The 21,205-nt window shown below is 41.1% G+C and overlaps 1 protein-coding gene across 2 annotated transcripts in view; it reads left to right on the plus strand.

Annotated features, from left to right (window-relative positions):
• The first annotated feature begins 1,337 nt into the window (after nucleotides 1–1,337).
• The window catches only part of med30 (mediator complex subunit 30), a 47,426-nt gene continuing 27,558 nt past the window's right edge, over nucleotides 1,338–21,205 (plus strand). The window contains exons 1-4 of one of the 2 annotated variants that reach the window (XM_031738120.2): nucleotides 1,338–1,440; nucleotides 1,980–2,266; nucleotides 4,332–4,490; nucleotides 9,868–9,975. In XM_031738120.2, coding sequence (XP_031593980.1) covers nucleotides 2,078–2,266; nucleotides 4,332–4,490; nucleotides 9,868–9,975 — 456 coding nt within the window. In that variant the 5' untranslated portion in view covers nucleotides 1,338–1,440; nucleotides 1,980–2,077. Of the gene's footprint in view, nucleotides 1,441–1,593; nucleotides 1,696–1,979; nucleotides 2,267–4,331; nucleotides 4,491–9,867; nucleotides 9,976–21,205 lie in introns of those variants that run through there. The other variant, XM_031738121.2, reaches the window with a different exon arrangement.

A 21,205-nucleotide genomic window follows, 5' to 3' on the forward strand; every position in this document is an offset into this window, starting at 1 on the left:
GATGTCGGCTGCCTTTTGTTCTATTCTGTGGTGGGATGATGTCACACTGCGTGAGATCCGGGTTCTGCCACTTCTTCTTTTCGAATTTTTGTTGATTCAACTGAAGAAATAAGAACAAATTACTAGTTTTTAAGACAAACAAAACAAGCAAAAAAAAAAAAAATCTGTCTCCTCTGAAGCAAAATATAAAGAAATAAGGGCCGACTCAAGGGTTTTGCACACTCACTCACACTTTTACATTTTCCATCCTTCTCCTAAAGTTGCATTGTTAATCAGCAACATGGCAACATGGGAAAACCTATTCATCTCGCTACCTGCCTCCACCCACTCACCATCGCTGCTTCCTCCTTCCAATTAAGCTCACCAAGACATGCTGGATGATTATGGAGGAACTTATTTCCAAAAGGCATGCCTCAGTTAGTCTGGCGCTAAAGCAGATGGGGATTGTGAGAGTAACACTCATTCATCCTGGCAAGCTAACCAGCACTCTGTCTGCAATTAAGAAGTTGTGGGCAGTCAAGTGAGCTCAGTGTTTTTCGCATCAGTATTGCATGTTGCTGCTAAAAAGAGTGGGGAAAAAAAGACTCTGGGTTACTATTACATAAAGTGTGTTTCAGATAAAAGAAAATTGAAATCCAGCCCACGGCCCTAAATTTCAGTGAATGGTGTATATTAAGTAATAGCATCCTAATCTACTTTTTTCAGCACCATTCAAGCCTGAAGGTAAAACCTTTCCTTTTTTCCTTCTTTTTTAAAAATAAATAAATAAAACTCTTATTTCCAGTGTCTGTAAGTCAGGGCAGTAATTCTGCTGCACATGCTGAGGGAGCAGCCTTGTACAGCTTGCTGTCTATTCGTGACACCTCTTGTATTTCAAATTAATTTGAATTCTGATGGCTCACAAAACAATCCAAGCACAGCTGTACAGTAGACTATAAATAATGGATGGGTAGATGCACTGAGGGATTTAATTTAACACAGAGTAAGGGAAAGAGAATGACCCATGAGAAGCAATCATGTGGCGTAAATTGGCCCGGGGGCTGATGAACTCAGATGTGTGGTAGTGATGCTGTTATTAAAAAAATGAGCCAGTATGTGTCGCTCTTACCCCAAGTAGCCCGAGCACATTTTGGCGTGCGCGTTGCTTTACCGTAATGTTTTCATGCTTTAGAAGCATTCAGAGGGAAGCGGTAGATGACCAAAGGCGTATTTGATATTAGTACATGTCAGTTATAACATCTTATTCTCGTTAAAGTTATACCAAATTAAAAATAAATATATATAAATATACATTTTCACGTTTCGCTTCTATTACATTATTTACAACCCAAAATGACGGCGTCGACTTAAGACTTCTCGCGATAGTTGCAGCAGCAGCTGAGATCCCTGGAGCAGAGGGACTTGACATGTCAACAAAAGAGATAAATTATCACCACACAGGTAACCTAACATGTTGTAATTGTGCCGGTGAGCAAACATGAATACTCTCTGTGACATGATGTGGTAGAAAAATAATAAAAAACCCACAAAAATAAACGCTGAGAAAGCGAGAGTGTCGTATGGTGTGACTGTCCACTTAGCTTTTGTGACAATCGCTGTACTTTTACATGAGCGATGATTAACCCGTTACTCTACTTCATGTATCTGGGTGTGTCTTTTAAAGCTCGGGGCGGCATTTGAGAGACTTGTACTGATGTGAGTTGTCGTTTAAATAGATTCAAACCCGCGTAGATAACTTATTTTAAAGGCTATGGCGTTAGCACAGAGACTAACGCGTTGTTTTTGTTACTTTTTAGCACCTGTGAAGTTTTTATATAGCTGAAAATATGTTTTTATCAAACTTTAGCTTAGCTAAAAGCTAAGCTGATATTGCTAAACTCTATGCTGTTGAGTAATCACAAAGCACGCGCAATAACCAGGACTTCCTTTAACTTCTCTAAATTTCCTTCTCTTTATCTCCATTAAAATACTCCCTAAAGGCATGTAAATGTCTCCTGGTGTGGAATAACCTGACAGGGAAACACGTGAACCCCCCTCCAATCCATCCTCTCCATCAGCATCTTCACCTGCAGTCTCCATGACGACCCCTCCTCTTGTGTCACCTTTTGGCGGGCAGCCGCCACCTCAGCAGCAGCAGCAACAGCAGCAGCAGGCTCAGGCGGCACGGGATGTTAACACGGCCTCGCTGTGTCGCATCGGCCAGGAGACGGTCCAAGACATCGTCCTCAGGACCATGGAGATCTTCCAGCTCCTCAGAAACATGCAGGTAATGTCATGTTTGTAGCTCTAGAACCAATGTGAGACTCTCAAGAACTCTTAAGTATGACGCAAGATGAGTAAAATTAAAAGTTTGGACACGCTGTCATGAAAACAGACCAGCAAAAGATGCGAGGGGAAAAAAAAAGAGATACTAACATGACATGATGACTATTATTCTAATAACAAAGCAAATGCCAGTCAGGAAGGCAGTTCTTTTTCAATGCATTTTGATGCAAGATTTAAAAACAACACGATGCCTGCAGTCTTGATGGTAAATGGGAGACGGGCCACAGCCAGCGAGAAGCGCAGCGCAGCTAAAAGGCCAAAATCACTTGATTTGAGAAGCCTGCAGAGGCAGTTTAAGGTTCATTAAAATAATGTGGCATGTAGATTGTATTCTGAAAGAATTTGGCAGAAAGTACAAAGATGTAGAGGAAACTTTTAATCAGTGTCTAGGCTCCAAATATGCCTTTTGCACAAATTACATTTTGACAACTAGGAGCAGGAAAAGTACAGACCCTTTTTTTATGCCTTCAATCATTAAGGCAGGGAAAATACATATTAGCATAAGGCAGTGGCTCTTAAATCTGGGGACAGGAACCACTGCATAAAACTGAAGTTAAATTAATATCACTTAAAAAATTTTTTTTTTTTTTGACAAAATAAACAAGAGTTTGCTGATGCGATTCCAATCACCTTTACTTAGGTCACAATTTTCAGTTGTTAGTGATACAAAAGGGGCATGTGGGGGCCTGCCACGCAAAAATTGGAGAACTGCAAGCAGATCTCGTTCGTCTTTCTTGAGATAGGAAGTTTTTTTGGGTTATTTTAATTGCTCAAAGCTCAGCTTACTGCCAGGAATTTATGACCAAAAGTGCAAATTACCATGCAGTAATGTGATATGACAACCATCGTCAAAGTGTTTGCGATAAATCCAACACTAGCTAAGCAAGGATGTTGCCTTTGTGTGATTTCCTCCTGTGTTTGCAGGGCTTTGTTTATGTTGTCATAACAAAGAAGGAGCACTCGTAGATAAGACTCATGAAGTCATCCTTCTACATATATCATTGAGCTGAATGTATTGCTTTTATGTCAAATGTGTTAGTGCACTTTCCTTCCAAATGTTTTCTTTTATTTCCAAACAGTGCATCAGTCTTTACTGCATTTAAGTGCCAGCGGATGCTTGTTAATATTCCTTGAGATCATTTATTTGTGCATTAGCTTGGTCTGCAGTTCACATATAGTTCAGCTTTGACCTCATATTAAAGATGCAACTGGAATGAGTTTATCATGGATGTCTGCCTGCTCCTCCGAGACGCCGCTCCCACACCTTGTTAAGATCACAGCCAGCGAGATGGGCCGAGCGAGCGCGACCTCAGCCGCAGAATGCACAAACAGCATTGTTGTGACTTGTTTTTTTAGATCACAGGCTGCCTTTATACTTGTAAAAATTCCTCATGTGTCTTCTCCTCCCTCCACTCCTTCCGTCTCTCTCTGTCTGTCTCCCTTCTGCTTCTCTGTGTGTCTCTCTTCGCTTTGCTTGCCCTCAAGGCAGGCTTGTTTCATGCTATGCAGGATGTTTATAATCAGACAGTGCTGCTCCAGAGGCTTGTCGATCCTCTCAATAAAAAACATGTCATGCTGCTCTTTAACACCCATTGTTGTTGAAAGCCAGTTTTGCAGCCTCAGTATGGGAGTGAGTGGGGGAAAAAAAAAAAAAACATTCAAAGTGCTCGAGCTGAAGCTGTTTATCTTTTGATGCTGCAGAGTTTATGTTTGGTGGTTTAAATTGTGATTATTAAAACCACATGCCATATTGTTGCAGGATCACAAACGTGTTAAACACATTTTAAAGCGTCTTTTCAGACTGATGGCTCCCGTTCTTAAGTAGAAAGAACACTATCACTTATTTATCAGAGGATTTTCTCATGGTTTCTTATCAGCTGGGGAACAACAGAGGCTTCGTGATGCTTTGGCAGTCAGTGAGGATCAATAGGTTTTGCTTTTTTATTAGCACTAAGAAAATTCTAGTACTTTATTTAACACAGCGTTTCCCCTTTGGTTCTTCTTAGCTGCCTAATGGAGTCACTTACCACCCCAACACCCACCAGGACAGGCTGGGGAAACTCCAGGAGCATCTACGAACGCTTTCTGTGCTCTTCCGCAAGCTGCGCCTCGTCTACGATAAATGCAACGAAAACTGTGCCGGCCTCGACCCCATACCTCCAGAGGTGAGACACGACAATGCTAAGAAATACGCTAATGACAGCTTTCTCTTACTGACGTTATTGAATTTGTTCAAATTATTCAAATTATTGAACAGTTGATGTATTAATATAAAACAGAGTCACGAAAGTGCAGCATCAAGAATGAAAATACAGTGCAACTCAGTAGTTAACAATAAAATTAAAAAGCCTTAAAGGTTTAAAAGAAAAGTAAAATGTTATAAGGAAGCCTGCCGATATATTTAAATCTTTAAGGTCTCAAAGGAAATGGCAGCAGTTCGTTACATAACAGAGGAGCTCTAACTGCTAACGCTCAGCCGCCTTCAGTCTTTAAGTGTGAGGTGGGAACAGTTAGCAGGTTCTTACATTGGTCGGCTGGTTAGGGGACAACAGAGTGCAGTTATAAATCATAACAAAAGGGTTGACGAGGGGGAGAAATTAATTGAATCCATCTTAAGATGAGCCTGAAACATAAAAAGTGGAAAACTTTGAACTTTCCAAAAGGGCTTCTAACATTTCTTTGATCCGTATTTGCTGCACACACCGGTCCTGTTGCAGAGAGTGAAGCAATATGATGCACGCCTACAGTGGCGGCACGCACTGGTTGCATAACGCAGACAAAAGAAGCAGTCGGGGTTTGTTGGCTGTGATGTGGAGGAGAGGTGATGAAATTGGTGCAAGTTGATTTAAGTATACAAAAGATTGGCGTGCACCTGGGAACACTGAGGTTTAATCATGGGTTGATGCATGTAGGTGCACTCGGGTAAAGTTAAGGTAAAGTTAGCCGAAGAGCTCTGTCTGATTACACACATGTACCGCTGCACTGAACTTTCCAGTGCATTGCCAGCATGGATGTGTGTGAGGACATAAATGTCAGACTCAGTTGGACAATAAATTGTTTTTAACTCATTAGCTCCATATTACAAAGTCTGTGTGATATGTGATACCAGGCTATGATCTGATTAATTCACCCTGAGTGAGCGAGTGTAATGTGTCCGGCTTCCTGCAGACTCCATACAGGCACCACCCTCAGCAAAAGTAAATAAAGTATTTGCAGTAGTGAGACATGTTGATCGTGGTTCTTGTGTGTTGCTGACATACTGTCCGGAGTCCAGAGTCCACCCAGCCATGCTCAGCCTTAGAAATAGCTCCTCTCCCCTACCTTAAAGGCTGAGCCCGGCCAACCTATAAAGGAAACTCATTTTGGCCTCATGTATTTGTGGCCTTACTCTTTTGGTCATTACCCAGAACTCATAATTATAGGTAAAGGTTGGATTTGTAGGTTGACTTGTAAAGCTCAGCTCTCTCTTAACCATGACAGTCCAGTACAATGCCTATATTTCTGCTCAAACCATACCAATCTGCTGGTCCACCACTCCATCTTCCATTCACTCAAGAATAACGCACTCTCCCCCTCGTCACAAAAGATTAATGAAACAAACAAAAAAAATTCTCCCCATAATGGTTCATTGCTCCCGGATCATGCTACAAACATTCTGCTTTGGATTTGGTTAGGTATTACATGCTGAAAGGAGACTGAATTAAATCCACATTACTCCCAGCTTAATATAGTTGTTACCTGATAAAACACATTGTGTTATACTTTGTATTTTACATATTTTGTCCATTTTTTTATTACTTTTAAGATGCTGTCTTACCTCAAATCAGGTCATGCTTTTATTATATAAAGCACAGCTGCAACTGCATTTAGGTTTTACATGATGAGGCTGTAAGTGCTGAAGTGCTGAAACTACATTTTAAGTTGACTGATTGATCTTTTTAGATGTGAACATCAACAAATGCTTTATGTGCTTGTCATGTGCTTTTTTTGTGCTTTCAGCCGCCGCCTCATATAGTCCGGCTTTTCGTAAAAGCTGTCTGCTAAATTAGGAAGCTGTTGGTTTAAAGGAAGTAGGCCATTGTAACTTCCACATCCCCTTGCTCATGCACACACACACGCTCTCACAAAGCTGCTAACACAAACACACACATATTTACCCTGGGGAACTCTTATCTCACCTACTCCCTCTAGGTCTGTCTTTTCTCTGCCTGCAGCAGATTCATTGGTCGTTTCAGGTGAGTCTCCAGAGCCTCTTTACTGCTGGTTACAGTCACCATCCACCTTCAGGAGCAACAACACCACTTTGCCTGTTAGCCGGGCTCCTTCCCTGCCTGCCTTCACAGAATGATTGCACAATTGTATCCCCCCCCCACACACACACATAAATGTACAACATAGAAATGCAAGTGGTGCAGTGTAACTTGGCACAATAGCATGTTTTCGCCACACGTGCAATTCCACACTCACTGGCTCACTGGGGGTGCACTCTGTGAGGCACCATGCGGGGCTCCGGCATGGCTATCCACCACTGTTTGATTGGATTTATGACTGCGGCAGTCCCTTCCCAATTTCTACAGATTGGCTCGGAGCTAATCTCTCTCACCAGACTCCTACTGAGGATAAAGGAGGATGTGGGAGGAGACCAGTCTTAAATTGGAACAAATTTGTGATGGCTGCCACCACGTACATTTTCTGCATTGAGGAGTACAGTCAGCGAGAGGCATTTCGAACGATCTGTTCAAAGTGACTCTTGTGTGCAGTTGTGCCCTTAAATCAAAGCCAGTGACGGGCTTTCTTTGACATTTTCCTTTTGCCGTACCTTCATTGAGTCATTACACCATCTGGCTATTTTTTTCCTCCCCCTGCTCATTCCACCTTATTTAAATGTTTATTCATTTCCCCCCGAGGCTGAGACCCAGTCCGGTGCTGACCAGCCAATAGCTCCTCTCACCATGTTTGTCTGGGGCTGAGGGGTTGTTGATTTTGGCCCCAGCATGCATGCCATTTATCATCCTAGAGAATTCAGGTGGCTGCCTGACAGCCACTCACTATTGGCTGCCTGAAACAGGAAGTGGAATCAATGACTCGGGCAGCGTGACCTCATCTCAGCCTAATTAGCAACAGACCCGTTTAATGAACAGCTGGACCAACTGCACACGTCAGCGCTTTCCCCCCTTTTTCTTTCCACATGTCGTTCGTTGCAGCTTTTTCCTTGCTCCTTCTCAGACTTTAATCCACTTTCTTCCTTTTTAGATGCATTTTTCTTCCTCCCCACATTTTTCTACCTCTTTCATCTTCTTTTCTTCTGATAGCTGCTAGATATTGGATCTCTCCTCATTTCCTTCTTTCTCTCGGGTCGGTCTGTTTGTCCTCGTTGGCTTTGTCTCGCTGTCTTTTTCTGCTTTTCCCATGTTGTTCTTTCTCTGTGGTCCCAAGTCTTGCTCTCCTCTTGTCATTTCCTGCAGTGAACAGCCATGCCATTTCATTTCCCTCTCCTCTTACACATTCACCCTGCTGTTTTTTTTTTTTCAGTCTTTTTTTACCCTTTTCTTTTTGTCTCACTGAGGCAACCTGGAGAACTTCATTAGGCCATTCTTCTCTGTCAGCCAGGAAACCACATCCATCTTTCTGTGGAAGAGGCAGGGGTTATGACTCACACTTTGACGTGCACGTGCTGCATAGCTACACGTACACACACACACACACACACACACACACACAAAATACACTCTCTATCCATCTCTCCCACCCTACTCAGCACATTTCATTTTCCCCCCGCGGGCTGCCAAACTGAGCCCACCACCTTTAAAATGTGATATGTCGTTGGCTTCGGCCTCAAATTATCTAATGAAAAAACTTTCATCTCTTCCTGCTGAAAGTTGGAGGCGAGCTCATAGTTTGTCTGGTATAATATCCTGCACATGTCCTTGCTGTCTTTTCTCCCTCCAAGAGTCAGAGTTTACAGTTTGGCGCAGAGCTAAGCCTGGAAACTGACAGGAGTAAAGAAACTTTTTCCAGACTTTTATGTCTTTTTGTCATTCTTTATTTTCTTCTTTGTCTGCCTTTCTTTTTCCCGTGCCCATTTTCTGTTCTCACCTCTCTCTCTCTCTGGCTCTTTTCCCACGACTCTTGCCCTCTTCAGTGCTATCCTACTCTATTAGTCTCCTCTCTCTGTCTGTATTTTATTTTTTTGATAACTTCCTTTGTGCTAGTCTTGATATTGTCTGGCTCCAACGCTACTCATACACTAGTCAGTCATTGCTTCCAGATGAATCAGGTTACTTAAATCAGCCGTCGACTGTCTGCAGGGCCTCTGCTCCAGCTGCACAACACGGGCCAAAATCTGTAGTCAGTCATAATTTACTGCTTTGCCAAATCATTATTGGAGGAAGGTTTGCTATTCCACCATATGGGATATTTTTTTTTATTAGCTAATGTTGCTTGGAGACTGTCCTACCTAATCTATGTTTGTGATCTTGTCTGGTATGGCAGTATTGTTTTGGAAAGGAAAACGATGTTTTTCTAGATGTTTTTTTGTAACAGGAGCTTCTTGCTTCCAGTATTACAAACCATAGCAGAGTCGTCCACAGCCTTTATTAAAACCCATAAAATGTCATGCTATATAAGACTGTTGCTGTCTTTTGAGAATATGAAACGCAGGTTTGACTCCATTTTCACTGCGTGTGCTTTACAGTCTATTATTTTGTTGTTGACAAAATTCAATTTTGTGCAGTCGCTCTGCAAAGATAGCATAACATCAATCACACATTGTCAGTGCAGGTCTTTTATATCCTTGCTGTCTCTGTGTTATGAGGAACAGTGTGTTCTCAAGACATTCATAGATTACTTGATGTGTGACTGCAGCAAGCCTCCTGCTCCCCTACCCACGCCGAGGTGACCACTAGGGGGCAGTGCGATGCAAAGCAGCAGGCGGTGACCCTGTCAGCTCTCGGGAACGCTGCCTCGCCTGAAGGCTCTTGCACATCAGCCTCACTCTAGTGTCAAGCAGACAAGGTCAAGCACACAGAGCGTTTAAAAATGAATTAATCTCCCACTCGCTTTTCCCTCTCTGTCTTTTCCTGTCCCTGTCTTTCCACGTTGAAGAGAGTGTTCGAGAGCTTACACACAATCCCCATTTTCACCACTTCATGGGAACAATCGTGCGAGAAGGCATAGAGATATGTTGAATATAGCTTAGTTGAGATTTCCCATACACATGTAAATGTGGCCTATAACTGCGCTCAGTGGGCGTATAGGAAAGATGTGACTAGGCAGCACAGTACTTTTAATTTATTTGGACCTTAGACGTTAGATTGGGGGAAAAAAATAGAAGTAGGAAAGAGAATAACTGCATCAGGAGGTGAATCTTAAAACAGATTTTATTGAAAAAAAACTATGATATGGATCTTACTGTGCTACTCCAAGTAGGGAAACACGATCCAGTTATTTGAATAAGTCAGCATTTTGGGAGCGATCCTCTTACACTTGTCTTGCTTACAGTGAGTAATACAGCCACATTTTTTTGTTTGCTGTCCCTTCCAGCAACTGATACCCTTTGTGGAGGATGACGGCTCCAAACATGAAGACCGATCAGGTGGGCAGAGCCGCACTGCCAGTGAGGAAAGGAGAGAAATCCTGGAGGTCAACAAGGTATTGTGTTCTGGATGAATAGCACAACACTGACAGGCTTACAGGTTTGATTTCCAGCCTGTGACAACACGAGGAGGAGAAGCTTATTAGAGGAAAAATGGGAAAGGTTTGAAAAGGCTCACAGTGATATCTCAGTCTCTTTTTATTTCAGCTATAAACACGGTGTTATTTCAGTAATGTTTCAGTATCATCATACAGACAAGAAATGATAATTAGGCGTGGAATTTATTCCAGATGAATAATTTTACTCAACATCATTAACCCGAATTTTTAATTGCTGGTTTGCTCTTATTTGAATTGCAACCATCCAGGTTGTACAGAAGGTTTGTGCAAAAACAAAATTAAGTCCGCACTTGATAAACTTTGTCTGATGATAGTGGTTGTGTGTTTAAAGGAGGTCATGATACCACTGGGAAATCCTATTAACCACAAATGCATTTTACAACATTTTCCTGGGGACTAGATTCATCCTCAGCTATCTTTTTTTTTTTTTAGTTTAATTTTTATCAAAGCCTGAATCTCCTGGTCAGTAGGGGAACCTGAGGAGCAGTTTGAAAACCCAATATTTGAACCTAACGACATTTTTCAACTGTGCAGGAGGAGCGTACGGTTAAAATGAAGGAGACTCATCTCATATGAGGTTTACTGTTGATCTTATTGAACCGAGCAGATATTATGTTGTGACTGAGTCAAAATTAACTCAATTAGATACGTTATGCAGCTGATTCTGTTTTAATGCGCACCACTCAAGTATTACCCCCACATTTAATCCAGCACAGTGTGCTATACAGATTTTATTGTAGTAATTATTATTGTTATTATTATTATTGGGTTTTTAAAAATTAATTTTAAGTTGTCTAACTTAATTCCTAAGTTTTTGAAAAGGCTTTGTAGTCGTGTCTGAGAGTCGTGTTTGTCTGTCTGCATAAAACTCTTTAATTTTAGTTTGAGTGCAGCACCTGGATTCTTACAATATTTAATGAAGAGGTGGATGTAATTCCAACCTCAGCCTTCCAAGGAAATACAGGGACTTTTGGGAGTATTTGTGGGACATTGGAGTCCTGATATAGACCTACAGGCATGTGATCCTTATATAATCATCATATTAATAATAAGTTTGTTGTCTTTGTTGCCAGTGGCAGGGATATTGAATAACACATGATGTCTTCCAGGGGGCATCCCTGAGTTTTGCTGACGATGTAGTTCTGTTTAATTGCATTTTCCATGTAATTTTTGCCAATCTGGGAGTTGATTATAATGTAACTTATTTAAATGAGTCCTTGGCTGAGTTGCAGTTGTGTTTAACTTCCTGTGAACTCACCTGCATGTTAAAAGACATGCTACCGTGTGCCTTACCCATAGACTGTACCTCAAAGATGGATGTAAACACTGTGACGACACCCACTGGTTACTGGACTATCATTTTAAAACCTCGCTATGCTGTTTAATTTTGTTTATTTGAGCCAGAAATCACCACCGCACAGCAAACTGCACTATTTTCTTGTAAAATCCATTAAAATGCTCATACATCAAAGGCAGTGAAAACATCCAAATGAGTGTATGAAATTAGCAAAGGAGAGATCTGAACATTGTTGCCAACTTAGCGACTTTGTCGCTATATTTAGCGATTTGTCAGACCCCCTGAGCGACCTTTTTTCTAAAAAGCGACTAGCGACAAATCTGGCGACTTTTTCTGGTGTTATTGGAGACTTATTTATGACGACTTTTTGACGTGAAAGCGCGTATCGCTCTTACTCTCAACAAGCAGTGGGTGCTGCCGTGGGCACCTCCCCCGTGCCAAAGCGCTCACAGGCGGAGGATAGTCCTCATCCAACTGCTATCAGGGCAGGAGATGTTCACACCTATGCGTCCAAGCTGCAAATGAATCGCGCATGAGCGAAGCCGCTGCTCCCGCACTGACTGTAACGCAGTCAGTTCTTCTTTTACTGTTATGTTGTTTTGTGGATCACAAGATTTAAAACTACTTATAAACACACACACAAAGTAACTCCACCAGAGTGCCTAGTTCAGGTCACTTTTACTGGTCCAAGCCTGGATAAAGGAGCAGGGTTGGAACTGTGACATCAAAAAAAACAATAATTGCTAAAAGAAATGTAATTTGTAGTTCTAAATAAATTCTAAATGCATTTAGGACGTTTTTTACTCACTTTATGTCTCTTCCACGATGTTATTTTTCTCTCCTACAACTTAGGTTACAATTAAATTAGCATGACCAATTATGCAAATTAGGCGATGACGTCATTTAGTGACTTCTAGCGACCTTTAGGACAGCCAATAGCAATTTTCTTTACTGAGCAGTTGGCAACACTGGATCTGAAAAGCAGCTGTCAGCTACAGCTTCCTGTTTGGCCTTATCAGCCATATGCCATAACTTTAAGCCTTATTCCTCAGATGGATGAGTTATAATAAAAATCTGCCCCCTGTACAGTTGTTATGGAGGAGGAAACTATCCATAGAGGCCAAAATGTTTTGAGCTTTTTTGTGCTAAGCTGTAAATATACTTTTTAATCCTGTGCAGTTTGACATTTTAACATGGGAGTCTATGGGGCATTGACTGCTTTTCAAGCCAGCCTCAAGTAGCTGCACTGGGAGCTGCAGTTTTCTGCGCTTGCTGGTTCTTAAACCCCAGAGTTTGCTACTTGGCTGTGCCTCGGTTAGTCTTTGCTGCTCCCCCACAGTGCACAGCAGTGAGTAACACTAGCTAATGTTAGCTTAGCAATAGATTTCACTAATGGCTACTTGTTCTCAGTGCATCACTGACTGCATCACAAACTCCAGAGACAACTTAATTTGCATTTTGCTACTGACAGCGTTAGCAAGGAAGCAAAGTAAGGTTGGACAGTAGCTGCTATGTTAGGTGGGTAGAAGTTTGTCTGTGTTAGCAGGTATGTTAACATTTGGTAATGTAAGCCAAAAAAAGCCATTTTATGTGATCATTCTAGCCAAACGGTTTATGACCAACGTAACATAAACAGGTTGCTCGATCTGTGGAGGGATCTTGGCCTCTGCTCCAGCTTAGGGATTCATTAGCAAAGGTCTGCACATCCAGTCATAGTGGTGATATTTGGATTTGTTGTGTTTTGGTCTCAGTGTTCATCTACGGTCATGAACACTGACATTGCTAAGGTGTTTGCAACATATGAAAAATAATTAAAAATAATGGCAGCAATAAATCAAAAAGCAGCGAAAATGCTTATCAGCTTTTTAAACACCTCTGTAGTATATAAATACATTTTAGATCGCAGTAACAGACTGAGCTGAGCTGACCCTCGACTACAAAGAGCTGTGTGGGGAAAAAATAGTAGCTGGAGGTGTTTTAAATATTAACAAGAAGAAAGAAGAGATGACTTGATTTTTTTTTTCCCCATATCTTGTGAGTAAGGTGTTCACGTTTGGTTTCAATTGTCAGACATCAAACACACCTAAGAGCTTTTTTAAATTTATTCACTGTCAGATAAGTTTTTGCTCAGCTGTGATAGAGCGGCTGTTTTCTAACGCTCTGAAGTGCAGTGCAGCAGACGGCTTTTCTTCGGACTGACATGCCAGCGTCAGTCAGGACTGAAATGTTGAAGGTAGATTAGATCCCGAGTCACGGCACAGACAAACGAGTTGCATGGAAAATGTGGCCTCTTATATGTTAATTAAACAAATTGCACAATAGGAAATGTTGTGGATGAAACTTTGAGAGGGAAAAGGCTTTTTAGTGTCATCTTATTCTTAAAGTAAAGACTCATCCTGATTGATTTAGTAAGGCCTGTGGTTTCTTTGGTAACAGCAATTGCACTGTCAGAAATGCCAAGAAGTATTACACTCATGTCACATTTTGCAGACAAATGTATAGATTGGTTTTGACCTTGTGGATAGATGCACTAAAATTTCTGTGACAGGTTCATAATGGTGTGTTTCGAATACATTTTTTTTTTCTGAAGCAATAGCAGGAAATGTTGGCTGTATTGGACCCACTTTATCAAAGATTTAAAATGATGATACTTCATTCAGCGGGGGGAAAATCATCGCTATGAGCGAAATCTCTGTAGCTACTTCAGAAAATTTAGGCTAGTATAAACACAGGGTGTGATTTTATGAAAGTCTTAAGGATTTGTAGCTCCATATTTTAATTGCACAAGCACAGCGAGAGGTCAGAGTGGACTGTGTGGGCGTCTCCAGGTGCACTTGCTATTTTGGTGTGTGTAGATGCAGATCAGCATGTAAAAGAGGAGGATGAAGCTGGAGGCTGTGGTGGTTAATGAACTTCCAGTCAGGCACATCACCGATTTCATTGCACTAAAGCAGCTGTACCAATCAGACTGATGCATAACAAGAGCAGATCAACAAGTGACAGCAGGCTTCTAGCAATCTGAAAACCAGACGCAGATGGTTTGGCTTTTTGTCAGGCATGTTCAATAATGATAGAGATAAATAATGCAAAATGTTGGCAAAGCTAAGAGCATTATAGCTTCACTTTTACTTTGTGTTGGGATACAAGTCGCACATCTACATTTAAAAATATGCTGCTTTTAAGACAAAAGGAAGCTTCAGAGGAGGCCGTGACACACAGAAGTGATGAACAGCTATAATAATAACAAGCAGCAGCAGAACACAGTCATAATGAACGCGTCTCTTCCATGCAGTGTTGAGTAGGGCTACTTTGTGACATCCTGCTATCATTTGCATACAATTAAAGGTACGGTAAGTACTGTTTTTGAGTTTATTTAAAAGAAAAAGAATGGTGAACTCATAAATGTGCCTTGATTAGTGTGTAATCATGCCTTCCAACAAATTAATGCATTGTCATAAACTTAAAGCAAAAAAATAAAGAGTGAATCCATTAAAAATTCTTGTGAAGGGGGTGTTGGTTTGTGAAAGCCGCTATCTTGCCCCCCTGTCGTGTTTTGTGTATGTGGTTAGAAACAGGCCACATGTGTAGTGTGCCTTATATAAGTCCCATTTGTGACCTTTAAACTATATATAACCATTTAACATTTGGACAAGCGGCAACTCCTGAACTCAAATCAGGGCTTATTCCCGATATTGTTACAATTACTTATTGTCAGCTTATCAGACATGTGACCCTCCCATCTCAGCTGACAAAGTACTGGCTAAACAACTACAGACAAATAACAACAAATAACTTCATCCTACTCAGAGTTATTGAGCATTATTGCTGAAAAACTATACATAGAGGCCAAAACACTTTTGGTACCAGGTTCTAAACATGCTTGTTTTCCCTGTAAAGTTGGGCCTTTTAACATGGTAGTCTAAGGGGATTGACTCCCTTTTGGAGCTAGCCTCAAGTGGCTGCATGAAGAACTGCAGCTTTTTAACACTTCCAAATAGTTTTCTTTTCAGCTCCACAGGTCCAGGAAACGTCACAAAATTTATACAGAAAAAGAGAGTCTGTTATTGCCACTTGAATCTGGTTTTTAAGACTTTAAACAGAAAGTGAGATGAGCACTGACCAACTGGTTCATGGATTAATACCCAAATTGGTGCTTGGACAGTGTACCTCTTGCTTGGGTTCTGGGTTTTGGTATGATTCTTTTCTTTCAAAGGTGATAGCGGCTTGTCCGTTTCTTTCAGTTTAAAACTTTGTCAATTTTGCCTCCTTGTCTCCTTTTTCACCTCTGACATGTTTCTTTTACTCTCCTACGTCTTTTTAGGGAAACGTAACACCATTAATCATTGATTCAGTTAAATAAATAAATAAACTCGGTGCTTACAACCATGTGAACAGATCGAGTTGTCGTGGCGTCTGTGCCATGTTGAACTGCTTTGCGATCTTTGGATCTGGAGCTTCATTTTCAGTTTGAGTTTTGTCTCTAATGTCTTCAAAGTAGTAGCTAAGTAATGTTATGGCAGAAGCAGGTGTTTGGAATCTTTTTTTCCTTTTCTTTTTTTAGATCCTGGAATTTCAGGCACATTTTTTACTAAAATTCCAACAAAGCCTCACTTGAATGGACCTCCCACGTTTTTGCACTTCTTCTCCTTCCATGTGGTCTGTACTTAGTACCAAAATACCACCTAGATCCATGAAGTGAAATTCAAGGTTAGGAAATTACCAAACAGTTGAATCACTACTTGTGCTGCAAAACAAAACAAAAGGGGCAGGGCGAGAAAAACCACGTCAGTATTATTAAGGCTGACGAGGGTAAATGGGTTGTTGGTTTGAATGGGATAGGTGCTTTTACATGGCGTTTGTCTGAACTGGGCACCGTGATATGAAGTAGGCTCTCTAAACACTGACAAACCCTGCTCTGTGATGTTTTGACATTTGTCATAATAGATTATTTTGAGTCCTGGATTAGGTTTAATCTCTCCCTGGGAAGCAGGCCCATCATGACGACAGCAAAGTACTACGTGCAAATATCCGCCCTGGGTCGATGAAACCTATACCAGGGAGTTAGAGTACGCAGGCAGCAGCCACACAGAATATCTCCCATATCTCAAGTGAGCATAGTGGTTATTAACAGTGGAGTATGGCATAGATTTAGGTAAAGCACACTGTGCGTTATTTGGGATGACTTTTTATTTCCCCTCGTCAGTAGGGGATTTGCTTTGTTTGTATATACAGAGTGTGTGTGTGTGTGTGTGTGTGTGTGTACTGAGTGAGACAAAGAGCTCTTAGTTCTTTCTTCAGTGAGAAGAGATCGAGTTTGCTTTACTCGTGTTTCCAGTGTGTGTGTGTGTGTGTGTGCTGTCTTGACGCCCTGCTCTTCTCTGTTTCTTCTCTTTGTATGTGCATTGTAGTGGCTATGTACAGATTGAACATGCCACTCTGTCTGCGTTTGCTGCAATGATAACGGTCCAAGGTCAGAAGTGTCAGCAGAAGAGATGAGCAGAGCTCCCCTGGCTGCTTTTTAAATGTTAACACTACAGTGAAACATTGCAGCGAGCCTTCTACTCGACTGCACTCAGTCTCTTCACCTTTGCACACAAAGCTGCCACACCCACAAAAAGAACATTAGAAGCCTGCTGGAGGAAGTGCTTAATCCAATCCTTACAATTCTGGAGCAATGCAAAAAAAGAAAGGGAAAAAGTGTCGGATCTGTGTGTTTCTCTCACATTAAATACACGAGCTGAAAGTGAATAAAGTTTAGACACCTTTGTATCGAAGTGATAGCCTTATTTGTGACGTGACCTTCCTCTTATGCAAAGCATTAGCATGCAAATTGATTTCTGTCAAGTGATCCAAGTATATACAGATTGGGAAGACAAGCTGTCCTAATGCGCTCTGGGAAAGCTTTTCTCACATTCTGCAGTCCTCAACACTAGCAAGACATTATTATGGAGTATAAATAAAAAAACGCTCTTTACACTGTACAATAGATATATTATTTCATGCTTATTTTTTTAGTTTAGAGCGTGTTGTTGACTTAATAAGTGGGCTTATTTCAGGAATAATTGAGATTTTAATTTTAATTGCAGGCGTCTCCTGTTATTTTCATGTGGACAAGTAAAACTTTTGTTTACATAAAGCGCTTCTTACCAAACTCTTGTGAGTAACCTTCAAGCATAACAAACTTGCTGTGTGTGTGTTTGCATTGCTAAATATTTGCAAACCTGATTTCCATAGAAGCTTGAAACCTGCATTGTTTACAAGTCTAATAGTCTTCCCTTTTCTTGCATGTGTTGGTGCATTGCTGCATATCTCTGAGCTTTACTATCCCCTGTGGATCAACTAAAAATGTGAAACCACTGGCAAGAATGTATATCATGTCATCGGCAAGCAAAGTAGACACCCATATGGCATTACTAGTTGTTAGAAATAACACCTTTTAAGCTTTGACTTTCCTACTTCAGAAGCTGAAAAACACCCAACAACTGAATATATTTAAATAATGAGTTATAAACCATAGACTGTGTGCTTTGTATGCTCTGTGGCATGCAGGGTTTATGCCAGTGTATTACAAGCTGCCCAATACAGCTCCACCCTTCTGTCAGTGGACAAAGAAGACGTGGCAGGCCAAAAAAAAAATCTACAGCAGATGAAGAGTATCTGAAAGTAATATCCCTAAGAATGAGTGTTTAGTGAGGCCTCATTAGAAATGATCTCGGGGGAAGGGTGGCTGTCAAGAAGCCATTCTTAAGGAAGGGAAACAGGGAGAAAAGGGTGAGGTATGCCAAATTACATAAGAAGTAAACTGAAAATCAGTGGCAACAGGTCTTATAGAGCAACAAATCCAAATTTCAAGTGTTTGGTTCAAATTGTCAAGATATTCCAAAATGGTCAGGAGAGAGGTCTAACAGTGAGTGTCTACAGCCATCTCTCAAACATGGTGGAGGCTCTGATGTGGTTTGGGGGATCTTGACAGAATTGATGGAATTATGAACACAGACAGCAACAGCTTCATTTTTCCTAAATACATTGCTAATACAGTAAAAGCATAGCTGGATTAAAAACACAGACACCACCAGTCATGGATTGACCCCTCTGGAGCCTGACTCTCAACATTATAGAAGCAGTGTGAGATCATCTTGACAGAACAGAGCAAAAGGCAGCCAACATCCAAATAAGAGCTTTGGGTGTCCTTCAAGAAACCTGGAGCACTATTCCTAAAGAATACTTAAAAAAATTACAAGAAATCTTGCCTTTGAGATTCTTAGGCTAGATTAAGGGTAGTCATACCAAATATTGACTTTAAAGCTTTTAAGGGTTCTGTAGACTCTGTCTTTTTTTGCCTTTTCTGCTTTATTTTCATGTAAATTTATACATATTTTAGAAAATTTCCATTCCCGTTTCCCATTTTCCTATCAAAATATAAAGAAATGAGAGGTGGCTCGAGGCTTTTGCACAGTACAGTACTTGTGTTTGCTCTCTCATGTTATTTTCTTTCTGTCTGTACTAAGATGTATAACAGTTGTTTGCTTGTGATCCTTTGTTTTTTTTTTATTGTCTTTTTTTTAGTTTTATTATTGAAGAAGTTTTCTACCATGATGAAGTTTTTTAAACTTGAACTTTTCAGACATTTCCAATCTGGCTCTTGGATTTCTGGTGTATGCCTCATGTGTTTGGAAAAAAATCGTGTTTAGCTGTGATTCTGCCCAGGGTGCCCAGCTGTGCGTTAAGGCAACAGTAAGGACAGCAAGCTTTGGGGAGTTAGAGCAGTTAGCCTGATCAGCAGAGTAGAGATGCAGCGGGACAGGGGGAAGCAGATGTTTGCGGCCTGGCTACATCTGCTGCACTCACTCCAGCCAGATAGGATAGTTCTGGATGAGAGGGGGAGGAGGAGGGTGCGATATCAGCAAGCAGAGAGAGATAAAAGAAAAACAGAGAGAGAGAGAAGAGATGGGAGAGAGAGGGCTAAATGGCAGGCAGCGAGATATTATGAAAAGGATGAAGAAGTGAAAGATGAACGATTTGTGATAAAGAAAAAAAAGAAAAGTCTCGGAGCAAAGCTTTCTCTGGAGGAAAAGAAGAGAATGAAACGGACCGCTCAGGTGGGAAAGGTGTTTGAAGATGGATCACCAGACAGATAGCCATTTTGTCATGTTGAGGATAGATGTGTGAAGCAGAGGGAGACAGAGGAAGACAACCGGGAGGGGGGAGGGACACAAAACAAAGCAAACATGTAGCAAAGTGCAAGAAATAAAAGCATTCCTGCATTGCATTTGTGATGGATCAAATGGTATACAACAGTAGCAACGAATCAGGGACTCCTTGATGTACAGAAAGGTAGAAACAGGTAAAAGATGGATGAAAGGATGGATTGATAGATGTGTAGACAGCTGTGAATTGTCAGAGCTAAGCCGCTCCCATTCAGATAGCGTCTTCAAAAGGAATAACAGAAAACTGATGAAACTAAGCTGCAGCGTTGAAAATAGGAGGCCTTCTTGTAGCAGGATGCCGACACAGGGGGAAGATTGATGCATAAGTGAAAAGATAAGTCCAGGCTTGCTGCAGACTCTCTGACTGATATGTCACAGTGGTTTAGCTTCATATTCCCCCACAGAAATGCCAAAAGAAGATTTTTTTTTTTTCTTTGTAGAAAAGATGACATCTATCAAACTTTAAATTCACTCACTGCTGTAAATAATGAACAATGGCGTAATGTGTCGTCATGGGATGATAGGATGGCGGCCTAACAGAGTTCTGAATCCATGGATGGGGCTTTTTTGCATGCTCTGTTCTCAGTGAGCTAACCTCAGAGCAGAAACTATAATGGTTACCGCTCGGCAAAAGGGAGTGATCTGAGGGAGGCTGTTGAAGTGTGTTTTGTTTTTTACAAAAGGAAAGAATGGAAAGTAAAAATTTTAGCACAGCTCTAGTAAGGACACATAGTCATGGTTAAAAGAAAGTAAATTCTGAGGTGTTGCATAAGTTCCTGAAATTAGGTAAATACAACCTGAGATGAGCCATTCTAGCATTACTCCACGTCATCATTCATTAAACAAAAAGAACCACCTTTAGCAGCAATGACTTGAAGTAAACATTTTCTAGATAATTTTCTCAGTGGGTTCACTTTTCTTTCCAGCGTTGCACCAATTCATTGAAGTTTTTGAGAATTTGCACATATGCACAGCTCCTTTGAAGTCCAACCACAGCATGTCAGTTGGTTTGAGGTCTGCAATTTGACTCAATCATTGCAAGTCCTTGATTCTTCTCACTTCCAGCCATTCTGTTGTTGCTGTTCTGCTTGGGATCATTGTTCTGTTTCGTGACCCTGTTTCAGCCAGACTTTAGCTGTTGGACAGATGACCTCACATTTGACTCTAGAATACTTTGTTTTTCAGAGGGGTTAATAGTGGACTCAATGATTGCAAGATGTCCAAGTCCTGTGGCTGCAAAACAAGCTCAAATCATCACCGCTCCACCACCATGCTCGACGGTTGGTATGAGGAGTTTCTGCTGTGCATTATATAGCTTTGCTCTCGTCTGTGCAAGGGGCATTATTCCATAGGTCTTGTGGTTTGTTCAGATGCAGTTGCAAGAGACTTCCTCCAAACAAGCAAGCAAGTTTTCAGTCTTTTTAAAAAAATTGTTCTAGCATGAATTTTAACATCTTATATGCTAACTGAGGGCTGTAGCCTGAGATGTCTGACCTTGGTTTGAATTTGCTGGGATGTTTTGGAAGACTAGCAACTCTTGCAAATCTTGTCCTTAAATTTGTTTGGCCAAATAACCCTTATCAGATTGATAGGCAGCAGCAGTTACTTTTTAAGATGATTGCTGATGTCTTTCCTCCAATTAACACACACCTGAATGCTCCAG

The sequence above is a fragment of the Oreochromis aureus genome, linkage group 22 (assembly GCF_013358895.1).
Source record: "Oreochromis aureus strain Israel breed Guangdong linkage group 22, ZZ_aureus, whole genome shotgun sequence".
In the NCBI taxonomy this organism is placed as follows: domain Eukaryota; kingdom Metazoa; phylum Chordata; class Actinopteri; order Cichliformes; family Cichlidae; genus Oreochromis; species Oreochromis aureus.